Raw genomic sequence first — 14,998 nt, 5'->3', positions numbered from 1 at the left:
GCGGGGGCGGCCTGCCAGGTCCCGGAGAGCGCCAGCTCCACGCGGGACCTGCTGTCCCAGTTCGGAGAGGCGTCGCTGGGCCTGCGCTGCCTGGAGCACCCCTGCTCCCGCTGGACCCTGGCCTCCTTCGCGGAGAAACACTACGCGCCCTTCCTCCTGCAGCCCACCACCAAGGTCAGTCTGTGTGATTAGACTAGACTTCCTCCTGCAGCCCACCACCAAGGTCAGTCTGTGTGATGAGACTAGACTTCCTCCTGCAGCCCACCACCAAGGTCAGTCTGTGTGATGAGACTAGACTTCCTCCTGCAGCCCACCACCAAGGTCAGTCTGTGTGATGAGACTAGACTTCCTCCTGCAGCCCACCACCAAGGTCAGTCTGTGTGATGAGACTAGACTTCCTCCTGCAGCCCACCACCAAGGTCAGTCTGTGTGAGTAGACTAGACTTCCTCCTGCAGCCCACCACCAAGGTCAGTCTGTGTGAGGAGACTAGACTTCCTCCTGCAGCCCACCACCAAGGTCAGTCTGTGTGAGGAGACTAGACTTCCTCCTGCAGCCCACCACCAAGGTCAGTCTGTGTGATGAGACTAGACTTCCTCCTGCAGGCCCACCACCAAGGTCAGTCTGTGTGAGTAGACTAGACTTCCTCCTGCAGCCCACCACCCAGGTCAGTCTGTGTGAGTAGACTAGACTGGGTTAGATTAGACTGGATTAGATTAGACTAGACTGGATTAGATTAGATTAGACTGGATTAGATTAGACTGGATTAGATTAGACTGGATTAGATTAGACTGGATTAGATTAGACTAGACTGGATTAGACTAGACTGGATTAGATTAGATTAGACTGGATTAGACTAGACTGGATTAGATTAGACTGGATTAGATTAGACTGGATTAGATTAGACTGGATTAGATTAGACTAGACTGGATTAGACTAGACTGGATTAGATTAGATTAGACTGGATTAGACTAGACTGGATTAGATTAGACTGGATTAGATTAGATTAGACTGGATTAGACTAGACTGGATTAGATTAGACTGGATTAGATTAGATTAGACTGGATTAGACTAGACTGGATTAGATTAGACTGGATTCGATTCGATTAGACTGGATTAGACTAGACTGGATTAGATTAGATTAGATTAGACTGGATTCGATTAGATTAGACTGGATTCTATTAGATTAGACTGGATTAGATTAGACTGGATTGGATTATATTATACTAGATTAGATTAGACTGGATTAGATTAGATTAGACTAGATAGATTAGACTGGATTAGACTAGATTAGACTGGATTAGATTAGATTATACTAGATTAGATTAGATTATACTGGATTAGATTAGATTATACTAGATTAGGTTAGACTGGATTAGATTAGACTAGGTAGATTAGACTGGATTAGACTAGATTAGACTGGATTAGATTAGACTGGATTAGATTAGATTATACTGGATTAGATTAGATTATACTAGATTAGACTGGATTAGATTAGATTAGACTAGATAGATTAGACTGGATTAGACTAGATTATACTAGATTAGATTAGACTGGATTAGATTAGATTAGACTAGATAGATTAGACTGGATTAGACTAGATTAGACTGGATTAGATTAGATTATACTAGATTAGATTAGACTTGATTAGATTAGATTAGACTAGATAGATTAGACTCGATTAGACTGGATTAGATTAGATTATACTGGATTAAATTAGATTATACTGGATTAGATTAGACTAGACTGGATTAGATTAGATTATACTAGATTAGATTAGATTATACTGGATTAGATTAGATTATACTGGATTAGATTAGACTAGACTGGATTAGATTAGATTATACTAGATTAGATTAGACTAGACTGGATTAGATTAGACTAGATTAGATTAGACTGGATTAGATTATGCTAGATTCGATTAGATTAGACTGGATTAGATTAGATTATACTGGATTAGATTAGACTAGACTAGATTAGATTATACTGGATTAGATTAGACTGGATTAGATTAGACTAGATTAGATTAGACTGGATTAGATTATACTAGATTCGATTAGATTAGACTGGATTAGATTAGATTATACTAGATTCGATTAGATTAGACTGGATTAGATTAGATTAATTTTGTATAATCTAATCTAAACTAGTCCAATCTAGTCTACTCTAATCGAATCTAATTTTGTATAATCTAATCTAAACTAGTCCAATCTAGTCTAATCTAATGTTGTATAATCTAATCCAATCTAGTCTACTCTAATCGAATCTAATTTTGTATAATCTAATCTAAACTAGTCCAATCTAGTCTAATCTAATGTTGTATAATCTAATCCAATCTAGTCTAGTCTAGTCTAATCTAATCTTGTATAATCTAATCTTGTATAATCTAGTCTAGTCTAATCTAATCTAATCTTGTATAATCTAATCTTGTATAATCTAATCTTGTATAATCTAGTCTAATCTAATCTGACCACCGTGTGCGTCCCTCCTCCCTCCCTTCCTGCCGTCCTCCTCCAGGTGGTGGTGGTTGTGCTCTTCCTGTGCCTGCTGGGCGTCTCTCTGTACGGCACCACCAGGGTGCGTGACGGCCTGGAGCTCACCGACATCGTGCCGCGGGAGACCAGCGAGTACGACTTCATCGGCGCCCAGTTCAAGTTCTTCTCCTTCTACAACATGTACGTGGTGACGCAGCGAGCCGACTACGCCCAGCTGCAGCCGCTGCTCCACCAGCTGCACCGCCGCTTCCACACGGTGCGCTACGTGCTGAAGGAGGACGACGGGAGCCTGCCCCCCATGTGGCTGCACTACTTCAGGGACTGGCTGCACGGTAAGAGGCCTGCCCCCCATTAGGGCTGTTTCCCCGAAGCCTGTTTTTGGGCTTCGAACTTCGTCAGGGTTTTTCGAACGGACGATCGAACCTTCGTTTTTAAAAGTACTGAAACTCAAACTAAATCCTCAATTTGGTTTGATTCAATCTGATTAAATGAGTATTTTTTTATTATTAAATCAACTTTCTTTATGAATATAACTCATCAGTTTTAATACTATAATATTAGTGTAGCCTAATCTTTATCTGCAACTGTGAAGAAAAAACCCATTGGTTTAACTCTTTCAGTGCCACTCACGAGATTTCTCGTGTTTTTTTTAGGTGGTTGCTAGCCACTCACGAGATTTCTCGGATTTTTTTTTTTTTTTTTTTTTTTGCGATCTGAAAAATTATTGCATCACCCGAGCCTACCCGAGTATAGCCGAGGGGCGCCGACGATCACTGTGGAAAAAAGCGCCCCCTGTCGTCTCCCAGATGACATAAGTGATTTTGGAATGGACTCAATGAAAATGAATGGGGAAAAAAATCCGGTACTCCACATTTTCCAGTTCACTGATCCAGCCGGGGTTACCACAGTTCATTCTGGAGCCTCAGATCCCCGCGGATCATAGAGATCTACTGTGTCGCGTTGGATCCATACACTTATCGATTTTTTCGAATGGTGATCAGGAATTGGAATATACCAGTTGGATACCATCTGATGTCAGGTAAGGACTCTATGTTATCAGTGGTAGGATAATCGGAGTAAGTTTGATGAAGTTATAAGCTGTTTTGTGAAATGTCTTCTTTCGGTTTCATTGTAAAAGTCCGAGAGGAAATCAACGGGGCGATTATCAGTGCGCGGCCGTAATGTGCGTGCGTGCACGTATAATATTGATCATCTAGCGTTTATTTGAAAACGATTCATAAAAAGGCCGACGAATATCAACGTTGTGGAATATTCCACTAAAAGACGATTTTCATAGAATGCTCCAGAATGAGCTGTTTTTTATATCAAAACGGGGGCTTTTCTAACTGCTCTGAAACGGAAACGACACGATAAAAAAAGAATCTGCCTTCACAGCACTGACTGGAAAATAGTATTTGATAATGCGATGGGCAGATTAGACACATAGCCATAATTTAAAACATAGATTAGGCGATATTAACGTTAACATTGGCGCGGATGGTGGCATTCAAGCGGTAAAACGGAAAACCAGGCATGGCATTGAAAGAGTTAAACAGAATGAATAGACACAATTAAAAAAATTAATTTAAGTTCTTTTTTAATTTTTTATAAAACATTCGAATGTTGATTTAGAATTCGAATGCCAATGTAACGAACGAAGGTTCGAACGTTTGGGCTCAGCCCTACCCCCCATGTGGCTGCACTACTTCAGGGACTGGCTGCACGGTAGGGCTGCAACTAACGATTATTTTGGTAGTCGACTAATCTGTCGAATTTTTTTTCGATTAGTCGACTAATCTAATGATTATTTCTGTCACACCCTCCATCTCTGCTTCCTGTGGGCGCGGCTCCTTTTCAGGGCTCCAGTGCATGTTTTACCTCACAAGTCTGCACACCTGTGAATGTCACCCTCCCTCTGCCTTAACATGATCCCATAGCAAATTTAAATAAGGACTCATGAAACATTTGAATTTAGATATTAATTAAGCTACTTGCTTAATCAAATGTATTTTAATAACAAATACAATAATCAATCATAATGAAAACAAATAAAATAATACAAATTAAAGTGCAAGTTTAAATGTAAAGATAATGTAAAGATAATGTTTTAAAAGTAGCAGCCTCTGCCCCACCACCGCGGTTCTGATGGGGCTGTTAACCTGGTCCAGGAGGGTGACGTGGATCCACTCACTAGGCTCCACCATCTCCAACAGCTGTAGGGGAGAGGAGAGGAGGACGAGTCAGATCAGACAGACTTCAAGTTCTAGGTCTTTTGTTTGCTGTGTGTGAGAGGAGCTGTGTGTGTGTGTATGCGTGTGTCTTACTCTGATCTCCTGCAGGGGAACACACTATTTACAAATGACAGCGTCCATAAAGGAACCTGTGATTGCATTGCTATAGCAAACTTATAAATCATCAGATATAAGATAGCTGATAGATGTAGCAGTACTGTCTATCTGTATGTCATGTATAACTTTACTTTATTTGTATAGCACTTTTGTATGTCATATATGTTATGATGAATTGAAAATGGGGGGCCCTGATGTAAACAAGACGAAAGTCTTTCTCTGGTCTGCATTTCCTTAACAATTGTGTGTATTGAGCTGTACTGTATTGTACCCATTCTGCAATCTGTTAATAAAAATGTCAATCAATCAAGCTAGCACTAACGTTCCCTGTCTCTGCAGTCTTAGCCCAAAAAGTTCAACTTTTTTCAACTGAGAAAAAAAGCAGCCTAGTCTAGACCATGGCGCTATATAGACAGTGGACGTTGGCACTAGCTATCTTAACTTACCTAATTAACACTTTGTATGCCACTCACAGCTTTTCTCTGGTTTACGCCCCGACCGTTGAATGCCACGGTCACGAGTATTCTCGGGTATTTTTTTTTATTTTTTTTTTAGCGATCTGAAATCATATTGCATCACGCAAGCCTACCGTTGGAGATCCAGGGACCGCCGGCGCTCAGATGTGAAAAAAGCGCCCCCTATCGTCTCCCAGATGGTAAATCACCCTTTTGGAATGGACTCAATGAAAGTGAATGGGAGAACGGATTTCTGACTCCACATTTTACTTCTCACTGATGCAGCCGGGGTCTACCAGAGTTCATTCTGGAGCCTCTGAGCCGCGCGGATCATGTGTTATACTGTACACACGATGGATCAATACATTTATCGATTTTTCCGAATGGCGATCGGAAATTGGAATAAACCATTTGGATACCATCTGACCTCAGGTAAGGAATCTATGCTATCAGTTATCAGACTCGTTTTCACGGATAGGTCCTGAGCGTCAAACACTTCACTTCCTGCGTTCCGGTGAACCTTTATGCACCAACTTGTGCATTTTCTACATCAATTTATGGTGGAAACGTCCTTATTTATGTAAAGGAAAAGACAACATTCAGGAACCCGCTGACACAAATATGGAATATAATGCAGTAAGGCGCTCAGGCATTCTGTATTGCTTTGTATAGGCTGTCAGTTTATCGCGTTAATTAGATTAATTAATTACACAGCAAATTATCACGTTATGAAAATTTACTCAAAATGATTTTTTTATTTCTTTATTTCATACATTCCATAAGAACGTAGAATACACATTTACAGACTTTTTTTTAATATGGTCCATTTGCATGTTCTTGGTATCTGATTCTAGGGACATCTATGGATCTCAGGGAATGTATTCCCAGTGTCAGAAATACTGTGTCTGTTACTAGGCTTGAGTAAATTGTAATGAACCAAATGAGAATATCAATTCAATATTTATTATCTTTGATTATGAATAACACCATGCTAAAATTTACCAGACCTGAAAAATCTAAGCAAATTAAAAAGGGAAGATGATTAAAGGTTTTGTAGATACAGTATGAATTCTGCCATCCAAATTGCCATGCAATTTGAAATATGATTATAGAATATAGAATATCAGGTGTAAAATGGTTATGCGATTAAAATGTGATTAATTAGATTAATTAATTACAAATCCTGTAATTAATTAGATAAATGTTTTTTAATTGCCTGACAGCACTAATTATTATATATAGTTACAGGTAAGAAGGATATATAAATGTTTTGACCCCCTTCTTTTTTACCTCTTTTGGGGAGGGGGTTGTCTTTCATATTAGCTATATTATTTGAGGGGATGAATTGACCTCTTCTCAATATTGAGGGGGACATGTCCCCTGCAACCCCCCCCCCCCTAAATCTACGCCTATGTATTGAAGTGATGGAAATACACGCAAATACACGCGCACAAATGCCGTCATCGAGACTTGACGGCGGGCGAGTGCACTCGTTGACACTCCGCTAACAGTAAAATGTTGTGTGTGTGTGTGTGTGTGGTGTGTATGTGTGTGTGTGTGTGTGTGTGTGTGTGTCGCATAGGCAGGGATACACGCAGAGATAGTGTGTGTGTGTGTGTGTGTGTGTGTGTGTGTGTGTGTGTGTGTGTGTGTGTGGGAGAGAGAAAAAGAGAGAGAGAGCTGTGTTTGATATTGCTCTCTGGGATGGTAGGACAAATTGGAGCCAGGCAAGGAGACCCAAAACAACATATCCCACAGACGGACCGCAGCCGTGGAGGAGGAGGACGAGAGGGAGGAGGAGGAGGAGGAGGAGGGGGAGGAGGAGGATGAGGGGAAGAAGGAGGGGAGCGATACACATGTGGATGGAGAGAGAGTGAGAGAGACACACATGTTACTGATGTAGTCCTAATGATAGCCTGAAATCAAACACAACCAATTTCAGGCTTTTGAAGTCTTTCACAATAAAACGCAGTAATCAGATTAAGCTAAACATGGCCTGCGATGCGCCGGGCGGTGTTCTGAGCGGCGTGGCTCAGAGGTCGGAGATGAAACGATCTCCAAGCGCTCACGTAACCTCTCCCACCCGCCGGCCACCTCTCCTCTCAGAACCCTGTGTCTTAACGTGAGCTCATTGCCATAAACCCCACGCAATTAATAGGGATTTTAGGCTTTTTAAAAGCTTGGTGTTGAGTAATAAGGGACTTGTATTAGCAGCAGCGCGTTAGCAGCAGGCGTTAGCAGCAGCGTGTTAGCAGCAGGTGTTAGCAGCAGGCGTTAGCAGCAGCATGTTAGCAGCAGGCGTTAGCAGCAGGTGTTAGCAGCAGGTGTTAGCAGCAGACGTTAGCAGCAGCGTGTTAGCAGCAGCATGTTAGCAGCAGGTGTTAGCAGCAGGCGTTAGCAGCAGGCGTTAGCAGCAGCGTGTTAGCAGCAGGTGTTAGCAGCAGGCGTTAGCAGCAGGCGTTAGCAGCAGGCGTTAGCAGCAGCGTGTTAGCAGCAGGTGTTAGCAGCAGGCGTTAGCAGCAGGCGTTAGCAGCAGGCGTTAGCAGCAGCGTGTTAGCAGCAGGTGTTAGCAGCAGGTGTTAGCAGCAGCGTGTTAGCAGCAGGTGTTAGCAGCAGGTGTTAGCAGCAGGCGTTAGCAGCAGCGTGTTAGCAGCAGGTGTTAGCAGCAGGTGTTAGCAGCAGGCGTTAGCAGCAGCGTGTTAGCAGCAGGTGTTAGCAGCAGGCGTTAGCAGCAGGTGTTAGCAGCAGCGCGTTAGCAGCAGGTGTTAGCAGCAGCATGTTAGCAGCAGGCGTTAGCAGCAAGCGTTAGCAGCAGGTGTTAGCAGCATGCGTTAGCAGCAGGCGTTAGCAGCAGGTGTTAGCAGCAGGTGTTAGCAGTGTGTTAGCAGCAGGTGTTAGCAGCAGGTGTTAGCAGCAGGCGTTAGCAGCAGGTGTTAGCAGCAGGTGTTAGCAGCAGGTGTTAGCAGCAGGTGTTAGCAGCAGGCGTTAGCAGCAGGTGTTAGCAGCAGGTGTTAGCAGCAGGCGTTAGCAGCAGGCGTTAGCAGCAGGTGTTAGCAGCAGACGTTAGCAGCAGGTGTTAGCAGCAGGTGTTAGCAGCAGGTGTTAGCAGCAGGTGTTAGCAGCAGGTGTTAGCAGCAGGCGTTAGCAGCAGGCGTTAGCAGCAGGTGTTAGCAGCAGTGGCGTCGTTAGCCCTGGGCTTCCGGGGCTTTAGCCCTGGATGTTTTTCTTCTAGCCCCGGATCTAAAAAAAAAAGAAAAATTACATCTTTTTTTTTCTTTTTTTTTTTACCTTTTTTTTGGATGTCAGCATCCCCATTGTCTGTGCTGAATGTTTGTTAGTGTTTGGTATTTTTTGTTGGTTTTTAGTACTTTTAAACATTTTTAGTAAGTAGTTTTCATTTGATCCTATAATTCTTTCATTCACCGATTTGTGATTAGTGTCCTGAAAGGCGCCTTATAAATCAAATGCATTATTATTATTATTATTATTATTATTATTATTATTATTATTATTATTATTATTATTATTATTATTATTATTATTATTATTATTATTATTATTATTATTATTATTATTATTATCATCCAGGAGGGAAAAGACACTTTGGATAGTAGGGACTGCATCTCTGCCTGTCCTGACCAGGAAACACTTTGCAACTGTGATCTCCTCTGGCAATAGTTGGATATTGTAATGTGTGGCGAGGGGTTGCAGCAATTCCACTGAGAGAAACTGGTCTGAGGCTGGATAACATGCCTGTATGCCTCTCATAAGTTGTTATCCAACTCATGAGAACCTGCTCTCAAGCTCTTGCAGCATTCTGTCGACGACTGGATAGAACAGTCTCTGTCTCAGCTGATCTCCTGAGCTGAGGTCTGAGCTTGTGCCACAAGATGACTCAACTACATACTCATCCATCCTTTTCTGCTTCCTCCTTTGGCTGGTAGTATGTTCCTCAATCCAAAGGCCATTACATATGGCCTTTGTCCTGTCATACATGTCCACTGCCATCTCTGAGGTGCGATAACCTTTGAGTGTGTCCTGCACTGTGCTTTTAAATAGTACAGATATTGAAGATGTGCACTTTAACGCAGCAGCATCTGGAGCCATCCATACCCATGTCCAGTGCCCTATAATAAGCTTTAATCGAACCTCGGATAGTCCGGTTGGTTTGGGGTGGTGTGAAAGCTCATTCACTCTTGCAAGTGAACCCTGCTGCGGTTCATTTGAGATGTGAATGCAAAGCGGACCAAAGGCAGGAAAAGACCCAAAAATCGAATCTTTTTTTTATGAGAAGACTGAAACATATGTATATAATGAAACACACAATAGTTTTTTTTCGATTGCCTAAGCATGATTTTGAAAACGGGGCCCGGTGTTTCAAAACACACAATTAGCACAACCACACACAATTATCAGAACACCTCAGATCCTTTGCTAAATTAAACACTTGTCAAAACCATACACTAATTTTGTTACCATATGAAACACACGTTTCATATGACTTAATTCTGTTTGAACCAGTTACACACACTGCTGTGCTTAACCTAAAACACATTTAGCAATTCTACTTCTCAGTGATTAGAGTACTGTAAGTGAAGTACGCAGAGAATGTGCAAATATACAATAAATTCACCAAACACTACACAAGACCAATGCTGTAGACTGATGAAAATATAATTTATTTATCTACATATACCCAAATCAATGATGCAGACTGATGAAAAAAATAACATTTTCTCTCCATATACCCAAATCAATGATGCAGACTGATGAAAATATAAATGTTCTCTCCATATAACCAAATCAGTCAACATTTCAACATGGAGAATCACAACAATACATGTCCCAGTTTTCATGCTACTATGTGCATAACACTGTAAGCTCAGCAAATATCAGACAAACATAAAATACTGTATCCAGTACAGGTTAAAATTACAGTAACACAATTTTTTTTGAAAAAATGTAAACAGAAAATACTAGACATTATCTCTTTGCCTAGCTGGATCTGGCAAGATAATTTTTTGTTGTGATTCTCCATGTTGACATGTTGACTGATTTGGGAAAATGGGAGAAAATGTATATTTTCATCAGTCTGCATCATTGGTTGTCTTGTGTAGTGTTTGGTGAATGTATTGTATATTTTCACGTTCTCTGTGTACAGTACTTCACTCTCTTTCCATTTTGGTTGAAGACAGGTGAACTCACCTGCTGCATTTTTATAGTGCTTAAACCTGATTGTGTATCTACAATTAAGCAATGGTGTGTTTGTGCATCTGATGGCTGTGTTTAACCAATTGGCTCATATGTGTGGTAATTTGACATTCTGTGTCTAATTTAATGCAAGTGTGTTTAGTGTTTTGCAAATCACTGTGTGTATTGTTTTGCAAAAAGTGAGGCTGACATTGTAGGGGTGCAAATCTGGGCCTATATTTTGCTCCTTGAGTGTAAGGTTTTGATAATTGTGTAATACTTTTGATTTGAGTGTTTATGCAATTGAAGAAAACTGTAAAGACTAGAGATGAACTGTTTATTTATTTTGTACATAGGCTGTGCATATGTTTGTTTGTTTGTTTGTTTATTTGCTTATGTGTATGATTCTTAACTGTGTTTTTATTTTGTTATTGGTGTATATATGTATGTATGTACAGTATATATATTATATATATGTGTGTATATTTGTACTCCTGTTGGGGCTTCTTGGACCGGATCAATGTTTTATCTGGCTAAATAAATAAATAAATAAGAAACTGATGATTTGGTCCTGTTAACTTTGAATTTTCTATGGGGACTGCCCAGATCCCTCTCATGGACCTGGACCTCACTTTGAGAACCTCTAATGATTCTAGTTATTCAGTATTCATCTCTAATTACTCTAAAATTACTCTAAAAAGACCACCCCCCTCCACCCCCCCGGGCTGAAGCCCCCAATGTTTTCTAACCCTAAAAACGCCCCTGGTTAGCAGCAGGCGTTAGCAGCAGGCGTTAGCAGCAGGTGTTAGCAGCAGGTGTTAGCAGCAGGTGTTAGCAGCAGGTGTTAGCAGCAGCGTGTTAGCAGCAGCGTGTTAGCAGCAGGCGTTAGCAGCAGGTGTTAGCAGCAGCGTGTTAGCAGCAGCGTGTTAGCAGCAGGCGTTAGCAGCAGGTGTTAGCAGCAGCGTGTTAGCAGCAGGCGTTAGCAGCAGCGTGTTAGCAGCAGCGTGTTAGCAGCAGGTGTTAGCAGCAGGCGTTAGCAGCAGGCGTTAGCAGCAGGTGTTAGCAGCAGGTGTTAGCAGCAGGCGTTAGCAGCAGGTGTTAGCAGCAGGTGTTAGCAGCAGGTGTTAGCAGGCATTAGCAGCAGGTGTTAGCAGCAGCGTGTTAGCAGCAGGTGTTAGCAGCAGGTGTTAGCAGCAGGCGTTAGCAGCAGGCGTTAGCAGCAGCGTGTTAGCAGCAGGTGTTAGCAGCAGGTGTTAGCAGCAGGCGTTAGCAGCAGCGTGTTAGCAGCAGGTGTTAGCAGCAGGTGTTAGCAGCAGCGTGTTAGCAGCAGGTGTTAGCAGCAGGTGTTAGCAGCAGGCGTTAGCAGCAGGCATTAGCAGCAGGTGTTAGCAGCAGGTGTTAGCAGCAGGTGTTAGCAGCAGGTGTTAGCACCAGGTGTTAGCAGCAGGTGTTAGCAGCAGGTGTTAGCAGTGTGTTAGCAGCAGGTGTTAGCAGCAGGTGTTAGCAGCAGCGTGTTAGCAGCAGGTGTTAGCAGCAGGTGTTAGCAGCAGGTGTTAGCAGCAGGTGTTAGCAGCAGGCGTTAGCAGCAGGTGTTAGCAGCAGGTGTTAGCAGCAGGTGTTAGCAGCAGGTGTTAGCACCAGGTGTTAGCAGCAGGTGTTAGCAGCAGGTGTTAGCAGCAGGTGTTAGCAGCAGCGTGTTAGCAGCAGGTGTTAGCAGCAGGTGTTAGCAGCAGCGTGTTAGCAGCAGGTGTTAGCAGCAGGCGTTAGCAGCAGGCGTTTTTCTCCACTTGCAACAGGCTACCAGTTACATTAGTGAGGAAGGGGGGGGGGGTATATTGACGAGGCTTGACAACAGAGGTTCAAAGATAACTTCACATTTATTTGGCTATTCGTTTCTTTATATCGCTTTATCCATCGGGCATCCCGTTTCCAACTCTGTGTGTTGACAATCCTGGTGTGACATCATCAACTACGGCAGCTTAGGACGCTCAAACCTCAAACTCAAACCTATTACATCACACTCTCTCTCTCTCGCTCTCTCTCTCGCTCTCTCTCTCTCTGTCTACGTTGTCAAACATGTACACTAAAGTTAAGTTATGTTGGAGTTTTATTGTGTTTGAGTTGTTTGAGGCAAAGAAACCTCCTGTCCTGCTGTAGTTTTTATTTTCACTTTGTGCCGCTTGATTTGATTGTATTTCATGAAAAAAGTGTTTTTCAGAGATGGAAGTAACTATGGCAGTTTTGCACAATAAATGTTCTTAAAATACCTCTGTACTATGTGAAATATGTCCTAGTAATACAAGAGTACAGTAATAGCTGCCAGTGTTTTACCCCTTCAGAAGCATTTATATAGACATTTTAAGATGAATGAATATACCGTGATATATATACCGTTACCGTCTATGCTTCAAATTATACCGTGATATACATTTTAGACCAGACCTGGGCATTGTACAGCCCATTCTGACCGGCCCGCGAAAGATGACATGATAATTAGATTTTTTTTTTTTTTTTTTTTTTTACTTTTTTTCTTTCATGTCAACGTTCACACGCACAATATGTGACTGGGCATGGGGGCGCGGGACTTGTTGAGGTAAGGTCCAATTTTTTGATAATAATAAGCCATCACTTGAACATTTTGGTGGGATATTTTGCAAGCTACATCCTATAAATCATGGTGATATCAGTAAACGCATTCAGAGATGAATGGTCTTCGAACTTGTGGAGAGGTTCACACCTGTGATTTAATCAACTACAACCCTACCCAGAATGCATTGTATTCCATGGCCCCCCTCTCTCTGGGGACATTAACACCTTGCATCAGGCTCTTTTGTTATGGCAATGACTCTGTCTTGTGGCAAGTTGTTGTGGCAGTTGAAGTATTTGCCTTGTAAGTCTAAAAGCTAAATGACTGTATTATAAGGAAAGGTTAACCTTCTGTAGTGTGGTAGTGAAAGGTTAACCTTCTGTAGTGTGGTAGTGAAAGGGTTAACCTTCTGTAGTGTGGTAGTGAAAGGTTAACCTTCTGTAGTGTTGTAGTGAAAGAGTTAACCATCTGTAGTGTGGTAGTGAAAGGTTAACCTTCTGTAGTGTTATAGTGAAAGAGTTAACCTTCTGTAGTGTGGTAGTGAAAGGTTAACCTTCTGTAGTGTGGTAGTGAAAGGTTAACCTTATGTGGTGTTGTAGTGAAAGGTTAACCTTCTGTAGTGTGGTAATGAAAGGGTTAACCTTCTGTAGTGTGGTAGTGAAAGGGTTAACCTTCTGTAGTGTGGTAGTGAAAGGTTAACCTTCTGTAGTGTTGTAGTGAAAGAGTTAACCTTCTGTAGTGTGGTAGTGAAAGGTTAACCTTCTGTAGTGTGGTAGTGAAAGGTTAACCTTCTGTAGTGTTGTAGTGAAAGAGTTAACCTTCTGTCGTGTTGTAGTGAAAGGTTAACCTTCTGTAGTGTGGTAGTGAAAGGGTTAACCTTCTGTAGTATGGTAGTGAAAGGGTTAACCTTCTGTAGTGTGGTAGTGAAAGGTTAACCTTCTGTAGTGTTGTAGTGAAAGAGTTAACCTTCTGTAGTGTGGTAGTGAAAGGTTAACCTTCTGTAGTGTGGTAGTGAAAGGTTAACCTTCTGTAGTGTTGTAGTGAAAGAGTTAACCTTCTGTAGTGTGGTAGTGAAAGGGTTAACCTTCTGTAGTGTGGTAGTGAAAGGTTAACCTTCTGTAGTGTTGTAGTGAAAGAGTTAACCTTCTGTAGTGTGGTAGTGAAAGGTTAACCTTCTGTAGTGTGGTAGTGAAAGGTTAACCTTATGTAGTGTTGTAGTGAAAGAGTTAACCTTCTGTAGTGTTGTAGTGAAAGGTTAACCTTCTGTAGTGTGGTAGTGAAAGGGTTAACCTTCTGTAGTATGGTAGTGAAAGGGTTAACCTTCTGTAGTGTGGTAGTGAAAGGTTAACCTTCTGTAGTGTTGTAGTGAAAGAGTTAACCTTCTGTAGTGTGGTAGTGAAAGGTTAACCTTCTGTAGTGTGGTAGTGAAAGGTTAACCTTCTGTAGTGTTGTAGTGAAAGAGTTAACCTTCTGTAGTGTGGTAGTGAAAGGTTAACCTTCTGTAGTGTGGTAGTGAAAGGTTAACCTTCTGTAGTGTTGTAGTGAAAGAGTTAACCTTCTGTAGTGTGGTAGTGAAAGGTTAACCTTCTGTAGTGTGGTAGTGAAAGGGTTAACCTTCTGTAGTGTGGTAGTGAAAGGGTTAACCTTCTGTAGTGTGGTAGTGAAAGGTTAACCTTCTGTAGTGTTGTAGTGAAAGAGTTAACCTTCTGTAGTGTGGTAGTGAAAGGTTAACCTTCTGTGGTGTTGTAGTGAAAGAGTTAACCTTCTGTAGTGTGGTAGTGAAAGGGTTAACCTTCTGTAGTGTGGTAGTGAAAGGTTAACCTTCTGTAGTGTGGTAGTGAAAGGTTAACCTTCTGTAGTGTTGTAGTGAAAGAGTTAACCTTCTGTAGTGTGGTAGTGAAAGGTTAACCTTCTGTGGTGTTGTA

General features: G+C 41.9%; 1 protein-coding gene across 1 annotated transcript in view; it reads left to right on the top strand.

The window, feature by feature from the left end:
* ptch1 (patched 1) overlaps nucleotides 1-14,998 on the top strand; it is a 114,521-nt gene that overhangs the window by 14,884 nt on the left and 84,639 nt on the right. Inside the window, exons 3-4 of the mRNA XM_084323167.1 lie at nucleotides 19-174; nucleotides 2,516-2,825. Of these exons, the coding sequence (XP_084179293.1) occupies nucleotides 19-174; nucleotides 2,516-2,825 (466 nt within the window). The remainder of the gene's footprint in view (nucleotides 1-18; nucleotides 175-2,515; nucleotides 2,826-14,998) is intronic.

This window comes from Notolepis coatsorum, assembly GCF_963971535.1.
Source record: "Notolepis coatsorum genome assembly, chromosome: 10".
Classification (NCBI taxonomy): Eukaryota; Metazoa; Chordata; class Actinopteri; order Aulopiformes; family Paralepididae; genus Notolepis; species Notolepis coatsorum.
Note: the sequence above shows the minus strand (reverse complement) of the source record. Positions and strands in the feature narration are given on the sequence as shown.